General features: G+C 38.0%; 1 protein-coding gene across 2 annotated transcripts; it reads left to right on the top strand.

Moving 5' to 3' along the window:
- Positions 1-5,406: 5,406 nt before the first annotated feature.
- LOC149231072 (wax ester synthase/diacylglycerol acyltransferase 11-like) lies at positions 5,407-10,429 on the top strand. 2 transcript variants are annotated; one of them, XM_089376190.1, is made up of 7 exons: positions 5,407-5,704; positions 5,908-6,489; positions 6,581-6,653; positions 7,742-7,875; positions 8,175-8,387; positions 9,843-9,980; positions 10,095-10,429. In XM_089376190.1, exons 1-7 carry the CDS (start codon positions 5,459-5,461, stop codon positions 10,269-10,271), a joined length of 1,563 nt encoding a protein of 520 aa, XP_089232316.1. In that variant the 5' UTR covers positions 5,407-5,458; the 3' UTR covers positions 10,272-10,429. The 2 variants fall into 2 exon arrangements, with proteins under 2 accessions (XP_089232316.1, XP_089232317.1); XM_089376191.1 differs by having other exon boundaries at positions 5,565-5,704; positions 5,888-6,489.
- Positions 10,430-25,985: the final 15,556 nt, after the last annotated feature.

Here is a 25,985-nt window from a genome sequence, read left to right as displayed (position 1 = left end):
GAAGGACTTTTGTGCCAAAGAGGGGATTAGAAGAGAATTGATAGCACCCCATAACCCACAACAAAATGGGGTGGCTGAAAGGAAGAACAAAAGTATAGTGGGAGCAACAAGAGCCATATTGCATGATCAAGGGCTGTCATTGCATCCATGGGAAGAAGCATGCAACACCTTAGTATATTTGTAGAACCATAGTTCTCATAGAATACTTGGCATGATCACACCCAAAGAATATTTCTCTTGGAGGAAGCCTGATGTATCTCATTTCAAAAAATTTGTAGCTACTGCCTTTTGTCACGTCTCCAAAGATAACATGAATAAAATTGAGCCTACAACTGAGATATGAGTCTTTGTAGGATACACAGAGACACTGCATCACTACAGGGTGTATTTTCCCTCACTTAGCATGACATTAGTGAGGATAGATGAAAATTTGATGAGGAGAAGGCTATGAGATGCTCTCTAGAGTGAAAGTCTAGAGAGTTGAGTATCCCACGGAGGAGGGACTTCTAGTTCCTAAATATTAGAGAAATTTTGAGGTCTAAAATGGGTGTTCTAAGCAATACTATAAAATAATAGTGGAAATAATAAAATAAGCTTAGATGACATCATCAAATTTTAGAGGGAAAAAGAAAAAAAGTACTATGTCAACTTATCTCCCTATGATTTTACTCAAAGTTTGAGCAGGAGCAATTGTTGGATGCAAAATTTAATTCATCATCCAAGGAGTACCCACGTTGCATACTTTCAGTGGACCACAATACATGAAAATGAGAAATACATAAAAAAAAATGCGATTGCAATCATGTTTTTAATGTATTTCTCATTTTTTGTGAAACAACATCCACCAAAGTACACAACATGGGTACTCCTTGGATAAGGAATTAAATTCTGCATCCAACATGTGCTACCACTTGGAATTTGAGTAAAACTATAGGGAGATAAGTTGAAAATACGAAAAAATAGTATTTTTTTTTAATATTTCGACTTTTTTACTCCAAAAATGGTGAATCATCCCCCATGGTTGACATCATCATTTTGAATCATATTGGTTATTATAAAGTTGGTTTTGGTTGTACATTTTTGTTTTGAGGCCCATTTTAGACCTCAAAATGAGGAGTCTCATGCAGAGCTTTAGGATGTTGTGGAGAAGCCACATGTATAGGAGCAAAACGGAGGTAGAGTGGAGGCACCCACTCAACCATAACCTTCCAGAGGGGGGAGGAAGAGAACCAGAGAATATGAAATATTGGTCCAGGAAGCATGGGAGCATGTGGGTTCTCCTGCATCACACTGCAGGAAGAGAAGGTCACCAAACAAGTACACTAGGTATATGGCTCTCATGACAAAGCTCATTGAGTCAGAGCCTTCTTCATCTGAGGAAACAATTTCTCAAATAGTGTGGGTTGATTCCATGGTGGAGGAATATGACTCCATCATGAAGAAAAATGTATGAGAGGTGGTGCCGAGATCAGAGAACAAGTCAGTGGTTGGTTCCAAATGGATCTACAAACTAAAGTATGTCACTGATGGGATCATTGAAGTACAAGGCCATATTTGTGGCCAAAGGATTCTATCAGGTAGAGGGAGTGGACTATGAGGAAACATTTGCCCTAATGGCAACATATTCATCGATCATATCCTTTCTAACATTAGCTGCACATATAGGGTGGAAGATCCACTAGATGAATGTGAAGACTACCTTTCTCAATGTTGTTGTCAAGGAATAAATTTACGTAGAAAATCCAAAGGGATTTGAGAAGTATGATAGGGAGAAACATGTGTGTATAATCAGGAGATCCGTGTATGCTCTCAAATAAGCGCCCCGAGCATGGTACACTCATATGGACACATATCTCAGTGGATTGGGCTTCACCAAAAGTGAAGAAGATGAAAACCTCTATCACATTGTGGTAGATGGAAAGTTGCTTATCTTGGTTTTTTATGTTGATGACTTGATACTTACAGGGGATGAGCCATTGATCCGCTCTTGCAAGAAAATTTGAGATGAAAGACATGGCCTTGATGCATTAATTCCTTGGGTTGGAAGTATGGTAGGGTGATGGTGAGTTGTTTGTGATTCAGGGGAATTATGCCTCTGAAATACTTCAGATATTTCACATGGATAACTGCAAGCCTATGGACACACCTCTAGCTACAAACTAGAGGAAGGAGAGTGCTTCTTCAGGAGAAGCAGTAGATGCTACTATATACATACAACTTGTGGGATCCTTGATGTATCTGGTGAACACAAAGCCCAACATATGCTATGTAGTTAATCAGTTGAGTCAAGCCATGGTGAAGCCTACCAAGCTGTATTGGAAGGAAGCAAAGCATGTGTTGAGGTACCTCAGAGGCACAACCGAGTATGGGTTATGGTACAGGAGGACAGAGGGAGTGAAGCTCCAAGGCTTCACCAACACAGATCACGCAGGGAATCCATCAGATAAAAAATGTACTTCAGATGTTATCTTCAGTGTTGGGTCTACAGTTATTTCCTAGTATAACAAGAAAGGTTCATGGCAATCATCTCAGCAGAGGCTGAATACATGGTTGCAAGTCAAGCAACATGTAAGGCCATATGGATGAGGAAAATACTTGTGGGTCTTTTAAGTCAAGAGATCGATCCGACACTGATATATTGTGATAATCATAGTTGCATTAATCTCTTAGAATTTGGTATTTCGTGACAGGTCCAAGCACATTGATATCAAGTACCATCACTTGTGGGAGTGTGTGCATAGGAGAATTATGACGCTACAATACATTCCAAATGAGGAGCAGGATGTAGATATCATGACAAAGGCATTGTCAAGAGGCAAATTTGAATTCCACAGGTGCAAGATAGGGGTGGTTCAAAATCCCTTTCTTACTAAGAGGGAGTGTTAGAAAATGTAGCAAGAAAGGTTCAATTTGACTTTTGCCTTAGTCAAATTGAGTAATTCGATTTTCCACATCAGTCAGATGACTTGGATTGTAGTTAACTTGTGTGACATGGCTTTATCTACTAGTTCACTTAGTAAATTTGAGTTAGAGGCTAGGAGTAGAGTTGTGCATGTAGTGATCGCTAAAATTTAGCAATCTAATTCAGTTATGTTTAGTCGATCTCAGTTAACTAAGCTCAAGCAACTAGTTGAGTCAGTTGAAGGTCAGTTGAGTAGTAGAACTGTTGTTAACTCAGTCATCCCTGAGTTAAACTAGTCAATTATCTAAAAATAGCTTAGACATGCACGTAATTCGAATTGCCTAGCAGGAGTGGATGAAAAGGAACATTGTAATTATCAATTAAATACTAGTTGAGTGTACAAGATTGACACTTAAGAAGGTTATCAATTCCTTGGGATTTGCGCAAGGAAATAGGGAATTCCCCTATTATTTAGGAGTTAATTTCCTTAGGAATTGTGCAAGCAAATAGGAGCAAGTTGGGGCCTTGAATAGGCTAAGTGTTGGCAAGAGCAGGAGAACGAGTTTACAACGCAGGGTGTTCATCATATTCGAAGCAAGACATTATTATAGTTTCTTATTCTCATATGATTAATAAAAACAAGTGGAGGGGTTTTTCCTAGTTGGGTTCCCTTGTAAATCATTGTGTTCTTGTGGTGTTTTAATGGTTGTATGTCATTACATGTGTTTATAAATTGTGTTTTCCATTTTGCAGTAGAGGAAATTTGTAATCTCTTGTTTCTAGTTCGAATACATTAGTAATAGCAAATTTCTTTTAATTTCTATAAGTAGTTATGTGTATCAAGGTTGTAGGTGGGAGCCGGGATCGAGGAGCAGGCTCCATTCCCTTCAACATTAACTTAATTGTTTCCATCATAATTAGTAGATGATTCAACATCATTGTGTGAGGAGAAATACACTAGCAAAAGCCTCTAGTCTTCCATCCTTATCAACATTAAGCTATAGTCTTCATTGTGAGCTATCTTTATTGTGAAATGTATTTTTGTCTACCCACACGTGAAAGAGTGAGTGGTAGAGTCATGCATAAATTTTGCATAATATAAAGAATATATATTAAAATTACTAATACAAATTCATTTTAAATTTAAATTATTAAATATTAATATAAAATCAATATATTTATTTTAATTTTGATGTATAGAATATTTATACGAATAAATAATATTAAGATATAAATTTTGCCAAATTTATTTATAAAATACGAAAATGTTTTAGTTTTAATTTATATTGACATTAAAAAATATTTAAACTAAATAAATTTAATTTAAATATTTTATATTTTTTCAATTAATTGTGTATTTTTAATAATTTTTATTTATTTAATATTATTAATAAAAATATAATTTTATATATTTAATAATTTTTATTTATTTAATTTTATTAATAATTAATATTTTTGAGGCAGCTCGATTAGTAATCATTGCCAAAAGGAAGTGTTATTAATCTCATGTTCAAATCTTCTGAATTTACTTGTGGCATAATTGTCGTTATAGGTTATAAAATTGGCCCAATTGCCTATTTCTAAAAAAAATATTATTAATAATTAAAAATTAATTAAGTAAAATTTATATATAATTGATTATTATATCATTTAGGGAATCTAAGAAAGTTAAATATTAATTAAAGTTATTTAACATTTCTTTTTCTTGTTTGCTCACAAATTATATATAAAATTTTCATCATCATTTTCATTTTATAGAATTGTAATATATATATATGAATTATTTTTAATTATTTTCATTTTATAGAATTGTAATTTATATATATATGAATTATTTTTAATTATTTTAAAAACGAGTTCAAAAGTCATTTGCACTAAAGGTTTGGCCAGGAGTGCAGTAGTTATTTCAGGAAACTTCAATTCGGAAAACACTGTACACATGTAAGGAGGCAAAGGGACAGTCCTCGTATAGAGAAAGCTATGGGTACTACTGGACTTCTTTGGTAGTTATGGACAAACTAGGTGACGATGGCATTTATGTTGCCAACTACTTTCAATGGGAGCATTTAGGTCATGGATCACTAGTGACTTCCCTGATTGCAATGGGTACTCAGTATTTTGTGATATTGTCAGTAGGTTTTAACTCCCCATTTTGATATTCACCACATTTATAGGTTTTAACTCCCCATTTTGATATTCACCACATTTATGTTGCCAACTACTTTCAATCGGAGCACTTAGCTCAGGGATCACCAGTCTTGAATGATTGCAATGGGTACAAAGTATTTTGTGATATTATCAGTAGGTTTTAACTCACCTTTTTGATGTTCACAACTTTACCAGAAATGGTAATGTAAAGGCAGCATATTGTCAGCAGGTTTTAACTTACCAATTCTTTTAATTACCCCCCTTGACAATAAATGGTAGTGTAATGGTCGATGGCAACCTGTCAGCAACTACAGGGATACAGAGACAGCAAGCAATGTATATAGAGGTGGCACAGACAAAGATAATTTCAAATTTTTTCAGCAGTTCCATCTTCGTTCTGATCTTTGCATGTGGGCTGATAGAATTCAGGTCATGGACCTCAAGTTGCAAATGAATGTGCCCAAAGGCGGCCATGAAATAGAAGAGGAAGGACAACCAGTAAGCCCAGTAAGCCAGTGTTTCAAGAGCCCGCTCTTTTCTCTGTGTGTACACGTCATCTTTGAATTACAGGAGTCTGTTACAGACATCCCTAAGTACATGAATGCTGTTGCTGAGTCGATCATGTCGACGAACCCTCTGTACTCATGCATAATGGTGATTATCTCCTCTGGCCATTCTCATTATTTGGAGGATATAATCCCTTTACGTTCTGGTGTGTTTAATAATTTACTATATTACTATCTTTAGGTTAGGCTTGAGGTTGACGTTTCATTTGCATTCCATAATTTTTCAGAAGCAAAGATATATAAAAATAAAACCTACTGATTTTTTACATAGCTTGGAGGTTTTTTTGGCAGAAGAAGGATGATCGAGGATCATGGCGATGGAAGAAAACAAAAGTGAACACCGATGACATCACATTTGTTGCAGAGCTGCCCCCTGGCCAAGAGTCATACGACGCCTGGGTTGATGACTATATCTCTAAATTGTCCCTCACCCCCCTCGATCAGTCACGCCCTCTGTGGGAAATCCATTTTTTGAATTACAAAACGAGCAAGGCCGCAGCCACCATGGTTATTAAGCTCCATCATTCCCTGGGGGACGGGGTTTCTTTCATGGCGACGCTGTTTTCTATGGCCAGGAGAGTTGACAATCCTGAGTTCCCACCAACCTTTCCTACTGCGCACAAACATCGTGTTAAACCCAGTTGGCCCGGCATGGCAGTAGCCAACTTTTTTCAAAAACTATGGTATATGATGCTGTTAGTGTGGTACTCAGTGGTTGATTTGATAAGAACTACATTGAGATTGATAGATTGGCTTGATGATAGCCAGCTGCCAATTCGAGGACCTCCTGGAGTGGAATATACGCCCGTTGCTCTTTCTTCTGCTACGTTTCTGCTAGAGGATATCAAACAAATTAAGAATTCTGTAGGAGGAGTATGTGATCACAATATGCTCGGAGCACTAATTCATATTGTTTGAACTGTAATTGATATGTATATTTACAGAGTTTTGACTTGCTTTGCAGACAGTAAATGACGTGATAACAGGAATAATTTTCTACGGCATTCAACGCTACTTGCAGATTCACCTATCAGCAGGTATGCTAGCCAAGCCCCCCATGGCTGATCTTTAATACTGTTTTCAGTCTTATTGAACTACCTTGTTATGTTCAAGCCATCCATGGCTGATCTTTAATACTGTTTTCAGTCCTATTGAACTACCTTGTTATTGTTCATAGGGGTCTCTATATTTTTTGGGTGGGGTTTACTATATCCAGAAACTTATTCGAGTTTAGCTGAGTCTATTTTTTTCATGTAGAAGTGGCTCCCAATAAACTAGCATGTCGAGTTGAGCTGAGTCTATGTAGAGTTGAGCCGAGCCTCTTCATAGGGGTCTCTTTTTTTAAGGTGGGATTTACTATATCCAGAAACGGAAACTTATTCAAGTTGAGCCGAGTCTATTATCTTTCATGTAGAAGTGGCTCCTAATGTAGAAGTGGCTCCCAATAAACTAGCATGTCTAGTTGACCTGAACCTATTATCTTTCATGCAGAAGTGGTTCCCAATATAAAAGTGACTCCGAATAAACCAGCATATCAACATAGGTGAAAGTGAAAACTGGTGGAATAAACGAACATGTCAATATCCATGAGAGTGAAACTTGGTGGGAAAAATAATAATGTCTCTTCCTTACCTTCCTAGCTGAAACTTGGTGGGAAAAATAATAATGTCTCCTCCTTACCATCCTAGCTATACCATCTTGACATATGAAAAGGATATACCATCTTGACATATGAAAAGGAGAATGTAGATTTAAAAGTTTTTTACTAAAAAAAAATGTTATAGATTTTAATAGTAGGAGAGTGTTAATTTATTATTATTGTTATTAATATTCAATAAAAAGCATACTTTTCATATTATCAAATTTATTAAGTTAATTATTATCAAATTTATTAAGTTAATTGTATGGTATTATTTTGTTATTTAAATTTTTTTTGTTTATATAGATAATTTTCAATTTTAAAATTTGATTTTTTTAACAAAATTGTAGTAATCCTTTCTCTTTCTTTTATTTGTGAGCGGTAATGCATTTGTTTTCCATAATTCATCAACCATTTAACTTATAACACTGCGATAATTATTTATCATGTTTTATTTCTAATCTATTTAGTTCATAAATCTTTCAGTTGGAGAACATAGTTTACAAGATGCTTATGAAAAGAGACTGGAGCAACCCAAGGACACTGTAATCAAACAAATAAAGAATTCAAGACTCACTGCAATATGTATGATGAATATGAGACCATTGGCTGGATTACAGGTTTTGTATCAAATTATCTCCATTTATTGAACTTAATCTGATTGCAAATTTCAAAATATTTTATTTATTAAACTTTACTAGATTATAGATTTCAAAGAAATTTAATCAAAAAATGAAAAGAACCCGTAAGCTTCAATTATATCATCATGTTTTTTAAATGTTCCCAAATCTACAAATAACCATCCATCACAATTCAATTACTTTATTAGTTCACCCATCACACTCCAATTACGTTTATTCGTTCATATTTGCTTAGAAGTGCAGATCGTCATATTTGATGACTGTCGTAAACTGTGTAGAATATAGAGGAGATGTTGAAACCAAAAGGTAAAGTACCGTGGGGCAATCGCGTTGGTTTTTTATGTTTGCTGGTACCTATGATGGGAAAGCTGGAGAATCCTCTGGAGTTTTTGAAAAGGACAAAGCGGGTCATAGACCGAAATAAAATTTCTCTGGCAACATATATCAATTATAGACTCGGTAAATGGCTAGCAAGGAAGAAAGGACCACAGGTACGTTTACTGGTTTGATTATGAAAATATGAAGTTTTTAATTTAAATGGTGGAATTTTATTTTATTTTATATATGTTAGATTTTAGATTTTTGTGATTTATATTGATAATGAGAATGCTTTTGACATTAATTATATTATTGAGATTTTGATTACATTTTGAACTAATTAATTTGATTTATTTTGAAGACAAAGGTTCCAAAACAAATAGCATTAGTTGGTTCAAAATTTCCCATCTCAATAATGTGATTAATCCTAAAAACAATCATATTATTATTATTATCTAATTTTTAACATCACTGCCAAGCCAGACACCAAGTTGGTGTACGAGGCCTCCTTGCTTGTTTGTGGGACAAGGCCTCCTTGCTTGTTTGTGGGACAAGGGACCCACCTCCTCCTTGTTTGTTTGTGGGACAAGGGACCCACCTCCGCGCAGCGATTTCTGGTTAAGTCTAAGAAGACATACATACTCTTAACATGGTTTGTTTTTGTTTTATCCGTCAATTGACTTAAAATATCCTTAATGATTGGTCTTAACATGGTTTGTTTTCGTTTTGTCCGTCAATTTTACTTAAAATATCCTTAATGATTGGTTGGTTATTGTGAATTATGGAAATTTACAAACTTTTAATCTTAAATAATAATATTCTTAATAATTTGTTGGTGGTTGTGAATTCTAGAAATTTACAAATTTTTATATTTATTATTAGGGCATTACATATTCCCCCTCTTTAAAGAAATAAGAACTTTGTCTTGAACTTAAGTTGAATCATTTAATATTTTATTTTATTTAATTATTTATTACCTCATGTTTGCCCTACACCGTCAGTTGAACTAGTATAACCACTAGGCATCAAAAGTTTCCACAACACCCGGAAATCCCAAGTTTCCACAACACCTGGAAATCCAAGGAATCTTCGTCCTTTTTCCCAACTTAGATAAAGCTTCCCAAATTAGATAAAGCCTCATAAGTGTGTACCATAGTCCAAAGCCCATGCCCAACTCAGAGCTCACCATAGCCCAAGTTTCGCTGTCGATTCAGAATCTGCCCCAAGGAAGGCACATTATTCAGTGCTTCATGCAGTAGGCCCACTCCTTCCACACTCATTAAGGTGCACAGTACCACACCAGCATCCAAACATCCCAATCCAGTGTTAGATACTCCTACTCCTTCCACACTCATTAAGGTGCACAGTACCACACCAGCATCCAAACATCCCAATCCAGTGTTAGATACTCGAACTCCTCAAGATCGTCCCATAGCCCTCAAAACTATCCATTGAATAATTTTTCGAAAATATCAAATAAATTTCTCCAAAAACACATCTAAATAATAAAAATTCATAGACTCACTTAAAAAATTATATTACCCGCTTCTGAAAAAAAATTCAAAAAATTAACTGCGCCATTCAAATGAATTAAACATTGCAGACTCCTAATACTCAGTTTGATACAGGTGCTTTCTAAATGTCTATACAATACTATTGTCCATACAACGATGGTGGTGTCAAATATGATTGGTCCAATGGAGAAGATAGCAATGGCCGGAAATCCAGTTAACAACTTTACCTTCTTCGTATCAGGTGTACCTCAAGTGAGTAAGCAGGCTACTTCAACTCTTCCCACCGGTGTTTTTCTTGGATGAATCAAAGCAATCTCTGCATGTCTCTTTCTGGGCTTCATATGATACTGGTATTTGTTAATGCAGGCACTCGGAGTTTTCATTGTGAGTTATATGGGATCTGTCGTGCTGCAAGTTCATGCACACAAGGATTATGTCGATGCACGTATGTTGTGCAAGTGCTTTGTCGAAGCCTCGAAGGAAATGAAAAATTATACGCTAAACCTAAACCCCATTGAAGAGGGGAATGGTGAATCCATCTGAAACATATTTCAGTTTGAGTTCTGCATGTCCAGAGCTCACAATGGAGGGATAAGGATAATCCACCTTGTATCGAGAATATGTAATGGAGGGATAAGGATAATCCACCTTGTATCGAGAATATGTGTTTGGGTGATTATAGAAGATAGTTATAACTTCCAGATGCTGTAAGTATTTAAATAATGAACTGCCTATATTGTCTTTTTTTGAAACGGCAGTTCAAGATTTATGAGTTGTGTATGGTGTGTTATTTAAATTAAATTAACTTCAGTCACCTGACTTAAATTATAATGTTATGTGTTATTAAAGGTAGTAAATTATTGATCCTGGTTTTTTGGTTTTATAAATTCTACAACGTAAATTAGTTGTTGTGGTTGATTATGTCAAATATATCGGTGAAACAGATAACTTAAACAATCCACTCAAAATTACATATTAATTTGTTTTTTGAAATCCGGAACATTATTTATATTTATATTATAAAAGTTTAAATTATGAACTCATAGATGAAATAAACAATTTTCATTAATTTTATTATGTGATTTTAAAATTTATATTATTATATTTGTGTTAAATGTTTTGAGAGTTTTTTTTGTAAAAAATAATAATATTATAAAAATAATTACAAACAAGTATTTCAATAAGATTTTTATATGACAAGCTATATCTATTTTCAAAAAATCACTTTTAGGGATACAATAAAAAAGTTGTCAATGCTTTAGTAGAGATACCAACTTTGATACACATTCTCAAATTTTTTTATCAAATAACAAGTTTAAAGAATCATATAGCTAGATCATGTTTCTACAAACTATGAAACAAGGAACAAGTTAAATCCAAGATTCATGAAAATAAGACGCAATATGTCATTCATTAAATTCAAAGAGCTTCTAGGTTCCTCCTTGAAGAGTTAATTTTTGCTGGGATAATGTGTTAACTTTAATGTTTTTGTCTCTTTAAATGTGAGAAAATGGTTCTTGCTTGGATAATGTATCAACTTCAATGTTTTTGTCTCTTTAAATATGAACAAATGGGATATTAGAGAAAGCTTATTGGAAATTCTTGGTGTTCCCAGATAAAGGGTTAAGAAAGAAATTCTTGGCATATAATCTCCTTTCATTTATTCAATAATCACAAGGGAATCATAAAAAAAATGAAGTTGAGTGATCGCTTTTCTAAGAGCTCAAATGAAAATTAGTTTGAGAGCCATAAGTTCAATGTATAATTTTCTGTGGCAAGAGAAATCCCAACTTTGAAAGAAATAATATAGGAAGAGGAAAGAAAAATATTTCTTTTAACGACTCCTCGGTGAGGATCACCTTGAGAGGATCTATGTAATAATTCCAACAAAAAAGATTCATTTATAAGTGGCATTGGAGGCAAAGAGTGGGAAATGACTATTGAAAAATGACGAAAAACATTGATTATATTAAGACTTTGATTAACACACAAAAGTAGTAGGCTGCCCCTTCTTTTGAATAGTTCCACATTTTTGGCCAACCAAATCTCTCATGACAAGTGAGAAGAAGTGCCTTGAAGGTTTTTGTGTCTTGTTTTTGTACCCATTACATTAAGGCTTCTTCTATGGTGTTACTTGTCAAGGAGTTACAACGGTTGATTAATCCTCCTATTTAATTCCAAGACTATTTTGAAAGGGATAGGAAATGAAATTAGAAGGAAATTTGATTTAAGATCTACTTCAAAGAGGTAGCATTTATCAAGGAATTCATTTTTTTTTGTTGTAAAATATCCTACATTAGAGCCTATTATTGAGGAGAAGCCACATACAAAAATTGGCTTTCGTAGGGCATTTGAACACCCATATAGATTTCAGCCACTAGAGTGATGGTTGGTCATTGTCTTCCATGCCCAAATCCTTTGGGCACATATCCCTTAAAGGATTTTAGAGGCCATAGGATTTTATCATCCTCATCATTAAGGATAATATTGCCGAACTTGAGATAGCCAATGTAATATTTCTAAGTCTCATCATATTCTTAACTAAGTTATATGTCTATCCATGAGATCCAATGTTGGGATCGATTGTTCATGCCTTGCCTACGAGTGATGTGATGAAGGGTGAAATAACCTTTGGCTTTGAGATTTTAAATTAGGGGGATTGACAATCCATGAGAGTCCCTACTTCTTATCCAACGATTGGTTCTAATCATGACATTGTCTCCTTTTCCAACCTTCCATATCAACCAATTCCCTATTGGGGTAAAGTCGAGATGGTGCTTTCCATATTATCAATAAATTTGGATCAAAAGGCCTATATTTCCTACAAGAGGTGCCATACACTTTTGACAACAAAGGTTTTCGAGAAGACGAACAAATGCATGTTGAGATTTTTGTATAGATATTTTTTCCTAAGAAACGAAGGCCATTTCTTTCTTTCTTTCTTTCCAACCCCCTAACTAGATAAAATGATATCAAATTTATCTGGTTTCTTCTAGGATTCTCTTCGATATCCAAGCGAGGACATCTAATATATTGGAATGGCCTCTGAAATAAATTTTACCTAGACAGAATACCCTTCACAGGAAAGCCATTTGGTATAGTAAGTGTTTCATTTTTTCTTAATCTTATTATGGGATATTCCCAGCTGTCCTTTAGATAAATATTGGATTTTTAATGAAATCCGAGATATTTAAAACCTACATCTAAAGTAGAAGCTAAGAATATGAAAAAATTTAATGTAAATTTTGTCAACTTCTTAGAGACCCCAAAATGATTCCATTGATTTGACCAAGTTTATCATCATGCCCATGGTTGCACAAAAGAGATCTAAGATCTCTTTGAGTATTTCTATTGTCCATTTTGAATTGTCACATATAACAAGAATGTTGTTGATAAAAAATAAATGAGAAACAAGGCAATAATTATCAATATAAATGCCTTTGAAGGATCCATTGGTTTAGGCTACCGTATGAGCTCTACTAAGGCCTTCTACAACTAGTGAGATGAGGAGAGGGGATAGTGGGAACTCCTGTGGAATATCTCATTTAGGAATGAAGAAAGGGGATTCTACTCCACAAATTAAGACAACAAAGGAAATCAAGGTTATGAAACACATTATCCAAGCCACAAAGTGAAAATTGAATCTCAAGTGGATGGAAGTTGAGGAAAGGCACTACTTATATTAAGACTTTTAGTGGAACATGATAGTTGTAGGGTGCCCCTTCCTTTGAATAGTTCATCATCTTTGGCCAATGCAATCCCTCATAACAAGGTCAGGAGAGTTGATTTCAAGGTTTTGGTGTCCTTTCCTTGTACTCATTACATTAAGGCTTCTTCTACGATGTCCCATTTCCAGGAGTTACAAAGGTCAATTAAGCCTTCTATTTCTTTCCAAGGCTATTTTGAAAAGGGATAGGGAATAAATTTAGACAGAAGTTAAATTCAAGATCTATGTCATAATTATAACATCTATTGGGGATTCAAAGCTTCTTCTTTTTTAAATTTCCTAGGTGAGAGCCTATTATTGAGGAGAAGCCACATAACATTTTTTGCTTTTGTAGGGCATTTGAACTTCCAAATAGATTTCCACCATTATAGTGGTTGTTGGTCATTGTTTCCCACAGACAAAGGCTTTGGGCTCATAACCACCAAATGGGTTTAAAGACCAGTATAATTTCATCCTCATCGTCATTTAGGAAAATATTAAAGAGCTTGAGATAGCTAATGCAAGATTTTCAAGTATCATCGTATTCTACTTTGAGTTCTAGATCTCTCCATGAGATCTATTATTGGTGTTGATTGTTCATGGATTTCCCATGAGTGATGTGGTGAAGGGTGAAAAGACCTTTGGCTCTAATATCTTGAACAAGGGGAATTGACAATCTATGAGAATCCCTATTTCTAATCGAAGGATATATTCTAATCAATAAATTATCTCCTTTTCCAACCTCTTAGACATTTTCTTATTAGGGAGGAAGCCTAGATCGTGTTTTCCATATTATCAAGAAGTTTGGGGTATTTTTGTTTAGTGAATATATCTAATCCTCTATGGAAGAGAAGGGCATGTCTTTATGTTTAATAGATTGGGCCCAAATGCTTATTCCCTATAAGAGGTGCCATACATTTTTGGACATTAAGGCTTTTGAGATGGAGAACAAATTTTATAACCTTTAGCCAAGTCGATATTTTGGTATAGAACTTTTTTCCTACGAAACTAGGGCCATCCCTTTTTTCTCCCAAGCCTATTACTAGATGAAATGATATCAATGTCCTTTGGTTTATTTTAGGATTCACTTTGGTATCTAAGTGAGGGACATCAAATAAATTGGAATGAACTCTAAAATAGATTTTACCACTAAGCACACTTCACAGGAAAGTCATTTGGTATAGTAGGAATTTAATTTTTTTCTCAATATTGCTAAGAGCCATTGCCAATTGGCCTTCAGACAAATATTGGCTTTTAAATGAAATCCAAGATATTTAAAATTTACATCCAAAGTAGAAGCTATGAAGGTGAGAATTTTATGTATGTAAATTTTATCAACTTTTGAGAGATCCCCAACATGATACCATTGATTTGACTGAGTATATCATCATGCTTATGGTTACAAAAATAAAACTAAGATCTCTTTCAGTTTTTCTACCATCCACTTTGAACCATTAGAGATAATAATATTGTAAATAGTAAATGAGAAACAAGGAAAGAATTGATAATCTGAATGCATTTGAATGATCCATTGGCTAAGGCTTCCCTGTTAGCTCTACAAAGGCCTTCATCAACTAGTAAGATGAGGATAAGTGATATTGGGAAAACCTAGCAAATGCCTCATTCAAGAGTTCAAAAATGGGAGTCTTCTTCATTAATTAAGACAACAAAGGAAATTGACGTATGCAAAACATATTTCAAGCCAAAATGTGAATATTAGACCCCAAGTGGATGAAAATGAGATGGATAAATAGCTAAATTACTTTGTCAAAAGAGTTAGAGAGGTCCTCATGGCCTTTAGGTTCCTTTTTTTGACCAATATTCCTTGGGAAACCCTAATGGCCTTGTGATTTTTTTTCCCTCTAAAAATGACAAACTACTTTTTTTGGGTCCCTATACTACTAGTGTAGTGTTATTTTTGTGTCCCATAGAATCCCACTATTGTTATTGTTATGCCCTTACATTATTACTGTTATGTAGGCCCTAATTATATTTTGATTTCTTAGACTATTATATATCCAAGGAGGTATTTTCATTTGAATCATCCAAGAATTATTCATTTATGTGATGTAAAAGGAGGTTTCCCCCTCGAATATGATTATTTTCAAACTGTTGATCTATATTTTCTTCTATTTTGTGATATGGTTACATAACATTGTTTATCACAGCTCTGTATCCTAGGGTTTCGCTTCTTCAAACATGTCATCTTGTGATTCTTGCTATAACTCTCTTTTTCTTTTTCTTTTTTGGTGAGGCTTCAAAAGCTGAAATTGTAACCACACGGAGTCAAAATATTGATGAACATCATGTAAAAATTTCAGAGCTTGGTTCCCTATATTTTCGGAGATATGGTCCAAATAAGTTAGGGTTATTGCATGCTCTAGAATTCATCTAAAACAAGTGTTCTGAGGAAAATCATCATAAGTTTCACTTCATGCATCAGATTTGAATTTTGTAAAAATTGACTGAAATTGCATGGAATTTAGTTTCTCGTATATCATTCTTAGGGCCAAAGGTTGAAACAGTGATAGGTGACATCATGTACAAGTTCGCCCTATTGAACTAGTCCATAATAAGTGTTGGAGGGAAATGTTCCCCTAGGGATTTTTGGGTTAAAACCCTAGCAGACTGAAAGTTATCTATTCAAAGAAAAACACATTCACACAGCCATTATGCTATTATAAGCAAATTCTATTGTAAAGGGGACGTACCTTAGGTCCTACGTTTGAGAAGGCCCTTAGGGTCCAAACCCTTCTTGGAGTTCCCTTCTTCTCTTTTGTCCTTCAGCAGGCTCCAAGCAAAGCTTCCTTCCGGATCCGTTCCAGCCTCAAGCCTTTAACAAACTCCTTCCATGCCTTACTCCATGATGTCATAAATGGTGGATGAGCATCAACACACAAGGAAGCAAGGGTTTCCTGTACAAATGGGGGAAGTGCAGAAGGCACAAGGGACTTCAGACCTGGTCAGGGGAAAAATCTCAGCATAATAACCTTTCTCTTTCTTCCCTCCTCCCTTAGGCCTTCCCATTAAGGTCTTTTATACCTCTCCCAAAGTATTTTTTTAGTTGGGAGTTGGTTGGGAACAGTTGGGCCACAGGCACTAACATGTGATTAACAGGTAAAACCCGCGATCTCCGCCCGAAAATAAGGAGTTTTATATTTTTTTAAGTGTTTTAATACATATACACGGGTTGGGTATATGCCTACCCACGTATACACGTGTTTAACTCAGGGCAATGTCGCGTATAAGGGATAAAACACTGTTTTTTAAATTTTAGGACCAGGTATGGAAGGAGGGGTTGCCCTAGGCCATGAGTGCAGCATCACAAACCATAAGAGTGATATTTGGAGCTATAACAGATGCCCCCTAATATATGAGGTCAGAAGGGGTACATGATGGCCGAAATGTATTATGCAAGTACATGGAAAGGAAATCTGTCAAAAAATTAGGAGGACTTCACCAGAATTCAGCCTGCCAAGCCACCAAAGGAGATCAGAAAGAAACACTGTCTGAGGCGGGCATACCCATGCTCAGAAAAAAGTAAAGCATGTCCGCATATCAAGTACAAGTGGATCCACTAAGTATACAAGTATAAATGACTGGAAAATACATAATGGATCATCTGATCATAATCGAACAAGTACATGTCTGAATATCACATATAAGACTGTCAATGATGTTGAAAGATGAAACGGATCACTGATATCAAAGACTGATCCCAAAAGGTACCAACTGAACATGATGGAATAGGATGGTACTACACTGCAAACTCAGGTGCCAGCATATAGAATGTCGCCATGACTGGCTGCAACATATAAGGTGGAATGGTATCAACTAGCAGCAACAGGAGCAACTGTTAAGTGAACCAATGAATGCTGATACAACCTGAGGTCTTCACCGACTGCCGTGGTACATTTCTACACCATGGGAATAAATGATCTGAAGTCGACCATGTGAGAAATCGTTTGATTACTGGTCATTGATGTATACCGTTAAAAAACGCGAGACTACTCACCGATAATGATAATGAGCGTCAAGGTACCCAGTACAATCTAACAAGTGTGAATAGATGAGCTGGAGTCGAACACCTGTAAGAATCTATCGATCAGGAGACAATGATGGTTTCCCACTGTCGATAGCGAAGGATCTGCCACTAATGACTACAAACCCCAAGGTACTGCCAAATGGACTCTAGATCTTTGCCCTAGAGCAATGAGTCGGAGTCGATAGGGAAAGCTCCGGCAGAAGGAAGGCATTAAGGCATCCTTCATCAATCTAGCGCGAGTGTAACCCATAGGCCAATAATGTGGAAGGAATCGGACGAAAGAGATGTAGTAACCCAACCGAAGTACATTTCCAGCGTACACAAGATGTGGCTAGCGCATGACAGAAACCCTCTGAACCAACCAATAATGGAAGCTGACACAGAGGCGAGGTATCGACCAATAGGGTCAAATGGAAACCAAGGTACTGAACGAATCCCAATGTGTGATAATGTAAGCTGATGTCGAACACAAGGGAAACCACTCAGTTAAAGACCCATGATACTAATCGATGCTGAGCACAAGGTGACCTATCAATAATGAAAATAGGACCAGGGTGCGGCTCTAGGCCTGTCCTCAGAGCAAGGTGTCGTTGTCGATAAGGACAAGACCCGCCAGCAAGAAGTCAATGGGGACCTTCTCAAACCGGCACGAGTAAAGGACCAATATAACTGATGTGATGATAGACATGATACTGACAACCAGGGATGGCCGACTGAAAAATGAGTCAAGAGACACCGCAGAGAGGCTGACTCAGGCTAACTTCCCTTGAACAAAAGCACGACTCAATGTGACTATGTGGCAGCATATGATGACTCTGTATAAGTTCGTCATGCAGTAGGCATGAACGAACCCTCCATATGATTGGAAGAGATAACCAATCGGGGGAGAACTGATTCAATAACAAGGTTAAGGCGTACCTAAATCAAACTAAATCCCGCCCAAACGAAGGAGACTTTGTTTTGAGTGCTTTGTTCAAGGGCGACACGACTGACTCTAGCTGCCAACAATAAAATGGAAATACTGTCCTGTTCCCGCTCTTTTTGGAATATTTAATTTTTTTGTCTTTTTCTGTTAAGCTTGAAAAAGAATAAAAGAATGCTATGGTATAGTGGAAAGAACGAGTGTCGGTGAAACAGATGATCTAGTTCCTAGGAATGGAACATTCCTATGCTCAATGCAGGGAGGCGAAAATTGGTCAGTGACACTCAAAGGTGTGTTCCTTCCACGGGTCAAGGTGTGTCAAGCTGTAGAAGTCAAAGGTATGCAAGGTTGATTTTGCAGTCGTCATGGTCAAAATTTGGCTTAAACACGAGTCCAAGTGAAGCCGGCTCTAGGCCAAAAAGTGCAAGTGGTCAACATGCAATGCAGTAATACAACTCAACACAAAGGAGCCTCTAGGGTATAAGGCCATAACGAAGTGAAGAAGCAAAGAGGAATGAGTCTTCAATGCATAAGTCATGGCGGGACTATAGAGGACTCCCGAGCCTACTCAAATCAGAGCAGCATGGGCAACAAATGTCAATGAGGTGCTAACTACAATTCCCATGTAAAGGATGGCTCTACCATCGTGTCATGATTTAAAGAATCAACGAGTGAAGATGGCTTACGAACCATAACACGATGGGGTCAACCCTATGGCAGATGTATCGGCAAATGGAGGCTAGTATGCATAATGAAACAGAAAAATGGTGTCCCTAACCTATATGCCAGTGAGAAAACGATACCTGCCATGACGGTTCAGCAATCATGGAACCGTCTCAAAACTGTCGAAAAATGTCCAAAATGTCCTGAAAAACAAACCAATCTCGACATTCCAAGCTCCCAAGTTAAAAGTCACATGAGGCTGAACAAAATAAAATTTTGAATTTTTTTTGCATTTTCAAAACTTATAAAAGAGATTTTGGACTCACAGAGCAAAGGATTTGGAGCAAAAGGAGCAAACTTCCCATAGCCAGATTCAACCATTCGAATTCGTCAAAAACCTCCAGGTAACTCTTATACTTAGCTTGCAATTGATTGTGACTGGTTTTAAGATTTTTTATTAATGTTTCACCGTTGAATTTTTTGCCCAAAATTTCTCCGCGGCGTATACGCGGGTTGGTAATATGAAACCCGCGTACACACGGGCCCTATACACGACTGTGTGCACAGGGACCCGCGTATACGCCGCGAACAATTTTTAAACAAAAACTAACGGTTACAAATCATTTTTTTTCCTAGAATGCCTGTCACGTGGCGTGAAAGAGAGCACGCAGCGGTGGATAATGAAGTTATGAACAGTCCAGAAGCTTTAGATGCCCTATGGGGATGCGGTTTGCTTAAATTCTTCAAATTGCCGAATATGAAAGCAAACACATGTCTGCTTGAGATGCTCATTGATTATTGGGACATCGAGGAGGAAGCCTTTATGATCAATTAGATGCCACTCAGGGTAGAAGTGGAGGATATCTATTTCATCACGGGCCTTTCCCGAAGGGGAGAGGTAGTACATTCCCGGGGCAGGACACGGAGCAGTCTCACGATAGAGGACTATGTACAAATATATTGCCCGGGACATCCCAAGAAGGTTGGGAGCCAGATTTCCATCACACATGTGGCGAGTTTATCGCTGAGGATAATCCTGTTCACCATAGCTCGAGTGAACGGATCATCCTCTCTGCATCAGGCATCACAGCTGACCATGAGCGTGGCAATTGACTGTCTCACTACTGTGTTCGACTGGTGTACTCCTCTTCTGGCCAACATGAAGAGCCAGCTCACTTCTATCAGGAGGGGACAGACCAAAAACTTTGGATATGGGACTATCCTGTGTACTTTCTTTTTCGAGAAGGTTCCCGCACTCCGCCCCAGGGTAGCAGTTTCCATTAGCACCCCACGCGATCCACGCATGGGCCGGTGGGCTGATCTGATGAAACGTCTAGGGGTGGGGAGGTCGCAAGGACTGCCTTCGACGATGACTTCTTCACCTGGTGGGATCAGCAGATCATCGCCGTGGATGACTACCCCTATGCTGGGCTGGATTTCCGAGGAGATCCTGATCTAGCGTTACCACTGAACGCAGCATGGGGCGAGATTGGTAAGAATTTTTTGATTTTATGATTTTTTTGTATTTTTCAAATATAATGATGAATTTTGAAAAATATTTTTGATGAGATTCAAATGACTGATATGATGATTATGTTCCAGACATTGGGCTGATACGACCAGATGGGTTCCCACGGCATGGACGGCGCGGCCGAGGAGCCGAAGAGGTGGCTGCTGATACAGAATGGACTCTACACAACGTCCAGCGACACTTGGCGAGACTGAGCTGCTGAGTATCGATGGCTGCCATAGAGGACCTTCTTGAGGATATGCAATGTCATGTGGTTGGCATGCCACGTGACTGGGTTCGCACTTTTCAGCGTGTGGCCAATGCGATAGTTACCTACTTGGCCGCTCACCCTGAGCCGGGGCATTAGATATTCTGGACATGATTACGGGCATTTGAGTCCCAATTTTGTATATTTTTGGACACACATATGTACACTCGAGATGCTTTATGATATATATATATATATATATATATATATACAGTTCGACTTTTTGATGCTTGATTTTATTGTGATGAATGATTGATGTGCCAGTCTAATGCCTGATTAGCGATAAAATCAGCTAACCAATTATGAGATCTTGGAATGTGCAAATAATTAATATAAGTAAATGATCTTTGCAACAACCTCACCCTTAAATACTGGCGATATAAACATGGATCCCTTACCCGATAAATGTTGTTTAATTGTGACACTATCAATTGAGAATCAAGATAAACTACCAACGAGTCGATCCCATGAGAGATTGCCTCGGATAATAAATTAATAATGGCAGTATACTCAGCCATATTGTTTGAAGCAGGACTGATGCATATGCCTCTTGATGCCATCAATTGACCAGTTGGATAATAGAGTACCCAAGCTACGGAAGCGAGATTCCGAGTGTGCTGACTAGCACCATCGGCGAACCCAAAATAGACCAAATCATCCATCAACACCTGCCACAGCAGACCAAAAAGTGTTGATATCAAAAAACTCTCGACGATATATGTACAAATATACATAAAGTACAAAGAAGCCATTGCCTAACTCCTGCTTAAGCAAAGTACTTCTTCAAGTAGAGCCCGTTTCGGAGCTCCACCAGCTTGTTTCCCTCAAGGTCGATTAACTCATACGACCCTTTTTCTAAAACTCGTTTAATAATAAAAGGACCGTACCACATAGGCTCAAATTTGCCTGCCCCCAAGGTGTCTTTATCTTGGTCATAGACCAAGACAAGGTCACCTTCAGAAAAGACTCGAGGACGGACATATTTATTATACTGCGTTTTGACCCTTTTCTTATGAGCCTCATTCACTGTGGTTGCATCTCGATGCTACTCATCGAGATGTTCCAAGTGAAGGAGGCGCTCTTCGAGACTCGAAGTCTCAGGAAGGAGCTCAATAGCTAACTTAAGAGATGGGATTTCACATTCAATCGGAAAGATAGATTCCATCCCATAAACCAACTGAAAAGGTGTAAAACCAGTAGCCATTTTTACGGAGGTTCGGTATGCCCAAAGAGCCGAATACAACATAACGTGCCAATTGGACCGAATTTTGTCGATTGTCCATTGGAGGACCGTCTTAAGAGTTTTATTGACTACCTCGACCTGTCCATTGGCCTAAGGATAATAAGTAGACGAATGCTCCTACCGAAAACCTAATTTGAGAGCCAATTCAGACATTAGTTGATTCTGGAAATGACTGCCATGATCAGTGACAATCTCTTTCGGGATACCGAATCTTGAGATAACCTGATTGAAAAGAAACAATGCTGTCGTAAAGTAGTCTACAGCCACGATAATGTACCTGTGATTCGCCGCTAAAGGTGGATTACAAGTCGTAAAATCAATACCCCACTTAGTAAAGGGACCGACGGTGACAACGGGAAAAAGAGGAGTTGGATGCGCGCGCATCTTCCGAGTGAAAATTTGACAAGGGTGACAGCGTTTGACTGCTTCCACACAGTCTTTAAAGAGTGAAGGCCAAAAATAGCCGGCACGTAAGATGCGCTGGGCTGTAGCAAGCCCTGATAGATGACCACCACAAGCTCCACTGTGGCAGTCATTTAGCACTGACTCTGCTTCCTCTAAGGTTAAATAGCGCCGAAGAATTGAATCAACTCCTCGACGGTATAATGTATCACCAATGATAACATAATTTTTAGCCAGGTGACGTAATTTTCGACGTTCATCCTTAGAGAAAGTAGAGGGAAACTTCGAAGTCTGGAGATAAACAATGATATCTCCATACCAAGGGTCGAGTGAAGAGATGAGGAATAAATGTTTGTCGGGAAAACTTTCCTCATAAACAGTATCCTCTCCACAAGGCAGCTCATAAATTAGCTCAGCGAAAACCATGGATTTCTTAGACTTGGCAAACAAGAATTCGAGATCAAATTCTTGCAATATGACTATCCATCGATTATATTTGCCCCCAATCACTCGCCTACTGAGGACAAATTGAAATGGATTGACCGCCACTAAGACAAAAGTTTTGCATAGCAGGATATAATGACGGAGCCGCTGGATAGCATGGACAGCTGCCAAGGCCAACTTCTCAACCAGAGAATAGTGAAGTTTAGGACCTATTAAGCCTCAGCTCAAATAATAAATCACATGCTCGGTGAGAGCATCATCCTCCTGAACGAGAACCATACCAATGGTTGATTCTGCTACAGCGAGATATAAAAGGAAGTCTCTACCATAATCTGGTGGACTCAAAAGCGAGGCAGAGACTAATGCCTTTTTCAAAGCATCAAACGATCGCTGCGCAAAGTCGTCCCATACAAATGGAACTCCTTTCCGTAGCAAACGCATGAACCCTTTAGTGATCTCGGCATAGTTCGCTATAAACCGTCTTAAGAAATTAGCCTTCCCTTAAAGACTTTGAAGTTGTCAAATTGAGGATGGGGGAGGCAACTGAACTATTGCCTCAACCTTGAAGGGATCTACCCGAATCCCTTCATTTGACACAATGAACCCTAACAGCCGACCAGACATAACCGCGAAAATGCACTTGTTGGGATTCAACCGGATTTTATAAAAACGACATCGCTCAAAAACCATTCGAAGATGACTTGGGTGATCAGTTCTCTTTCGAGAACGAGCAACGAGATTGTCCAAGTATGCTTCGATGACATGTTTGATGTCGTGGAAAGCATATGACATGGCCCGTTGAAAAGTGGCTCTAGCATTTTTAAGACCAAAAGGCATCTTTCTATATGCAAAGGTACCCCAGGGACATATAAAGGTTGTCTTATGTTGATCTTCAGGACGGATAGAAATTTGATTATAACCAGAAAAACCATCCATGAAGGAAAAAATCTCATTACCCACACACTCGTCGATAATCTGATCAATGAATGGCGTGGGGTAATTATCTTTCGAACAAGCCTTGTTTAGGTCCCTAAAATCGATGCATACTCGGATTGTTCCTTGCTTTTTATCTACAGGGACTGGATTAGAAACCCAATCAGTAAGAGGAACAGGGTATATAAAACCCGCCTTTAGCAGCTTCTCAACTTCAGCTTTGATAGTTGCCGCTTTCCTAGGGTTAACCGGCCGAAGCCTTTGACGAACCGGTTTGGCGTTCTCATACGTCTTGATCTCATGTTGAACTATAGAAGGATCAATGCCAGGCATTTCTTCATAAGACCAAGCAAATACATCTCGAAATTCCTTGAACAGGTCGGTGTAAATTTGAATTTCTTCAGGGGAACATTCAATTCTGATGAAGAGATTCTCGATCACGTTAGGGTCCCTAGAGATGTTTATAGGTATCATTTTTGAAATCACCGACATATTACCTTCGGCACGAACGTGTGCTGGAGCCAAAGGATTTGACACCGTACAAACATCACTAGTACAGAGCTCGGAGAATCTAGATTCTACTTCCTGCAATGGAGGAAGAAAGTATGAACGATGGTGTAAGTCTTCCCAAGGTCGATCTATACCCATCATTGCTTCGAGGATTTCTTCTTCAGAAGGTAAAACCGAATCTAAGCAGTCCAAGGCAAAGGTAGAATCCAGGCTCCTGGCCGGGGCCACATGACCATCTAACTCCTCTTCGGAAAAAGGAGCAGAGTGGTTGTCTGCAGAGTCTACGATAGACTAATATCTAAGCTTAGCTGCAGATATAGGGAATGCCATTCCATTTACTTGTCCTTCAACTAATGTGGTCGTAGGTGAAGGCAAGGTCCAAGGGTCTAAAAAATAACGAGTTCGAAAGAACTCTTCTCGAGGAGACTCCTTAGATGATGAAATGGCATTGATTTTAGCGAAAGGAGAGGGAAGATCAAAGGTACCCATCAATGAGGAATACATCCCTACTCCTAAATTCTCAGTAGGCGGACGAGGGTTATCCACTAAGGGAACAGTAGAGTCAGAGCTTGCTTGAGGATCGACTGGACAATAATCCAATTGATCAACCTTAATGATTTTCCCCTCATGAGGAAAGCAAATGACATGAAACAGAGTCGAAACAATGGCGTCCATTTCGTATACCCAGTTCCTTCCTAAGAGGAGATTATAGTCTAGGTTAGCATCTATGACTTCTACTTCAATATTGACGACCTTCCCCCCAACACATATAGGAAAGGCCGGGATAATCCCATGCGGCTTATGAGAATGACCATCAAATGCAGTCAAGATGGTAGGTGAAGGAACGGCTGAAGGCGATCCAATAGCCTTCCAACATGACATCGACATGACGCACGTGGAAGCTCCTTCATCGATAACGGTATGAAAAATGTTGATTTTCCGGTATGTAGACTTTATTTGGAAAGCCATATGATGAGGGAGTCGCTTTTTGACATTTAACATGTCAAAAGTGAGCACTAAAGAGTTAGTTGGATCGACTGCCCCAATTGCGGAAAGTAAAGCACTTCGTTGAGCTGGAAACGACTGGAGAACCTCTAAAGCGAACATGGCACACGGACTCTGAGCCAGATCCTCCACAATGGAATAATTCTGGGCAGCCCTAGCATTAGGATTAATAGTCGCGCATTTAGTGGAACCTTTCGGTATCCGTGGTATAGTCTCAACAGGGGGTCACTCAATATGAAGGTCGGTATTTCTGGGAATAGTCTTTTCCTTGGAAGTTTCGGCTTCACCATAATCACGTGACCGAGTAGCCACATGGACATTAGAACCCATCATGAAAACATTCGATGATTTTTCCCCTTCCTGGTTGCCCCCTGCGGAGGTACCAAGATTTGAACTCGTGACAGCAAGAAGTTGCTGCCCTTGGGGAAAGGGTTGGTTAACACAACCTGAGAACTAGAAGTCCCTTGCTGTCCTAACAAGCACTGAGCGTCTTCAATCTTAGGGCAGAGATGAGTTAAATGGTCTCCACTGCACAACTTGCATGGAAACTTGACTTTCTTTCTAGACTCATTTCTACCACCACCAGCGTTGTTTCCAGATTTATTT

This window comes from Pinus tabuliformis, chromosome J (genome assembly GCF_031772625.1).
Source record: "Pinus tabuliformis cultivar Carrire ecotype Pingquan chromosome J, CPIR1, whole genome shotgun sequence".
Taxonomy (NCBI): domain Eukaryota; kingdom Viridiplantae; phylum Streptophyta; class Pinopsida; order Pinales; family Pinaceae; genus Pinus; species Pinus tabuliformis.
This window is presented reverse-complemented; position numbering and strand designations above follow the sequence as displayed.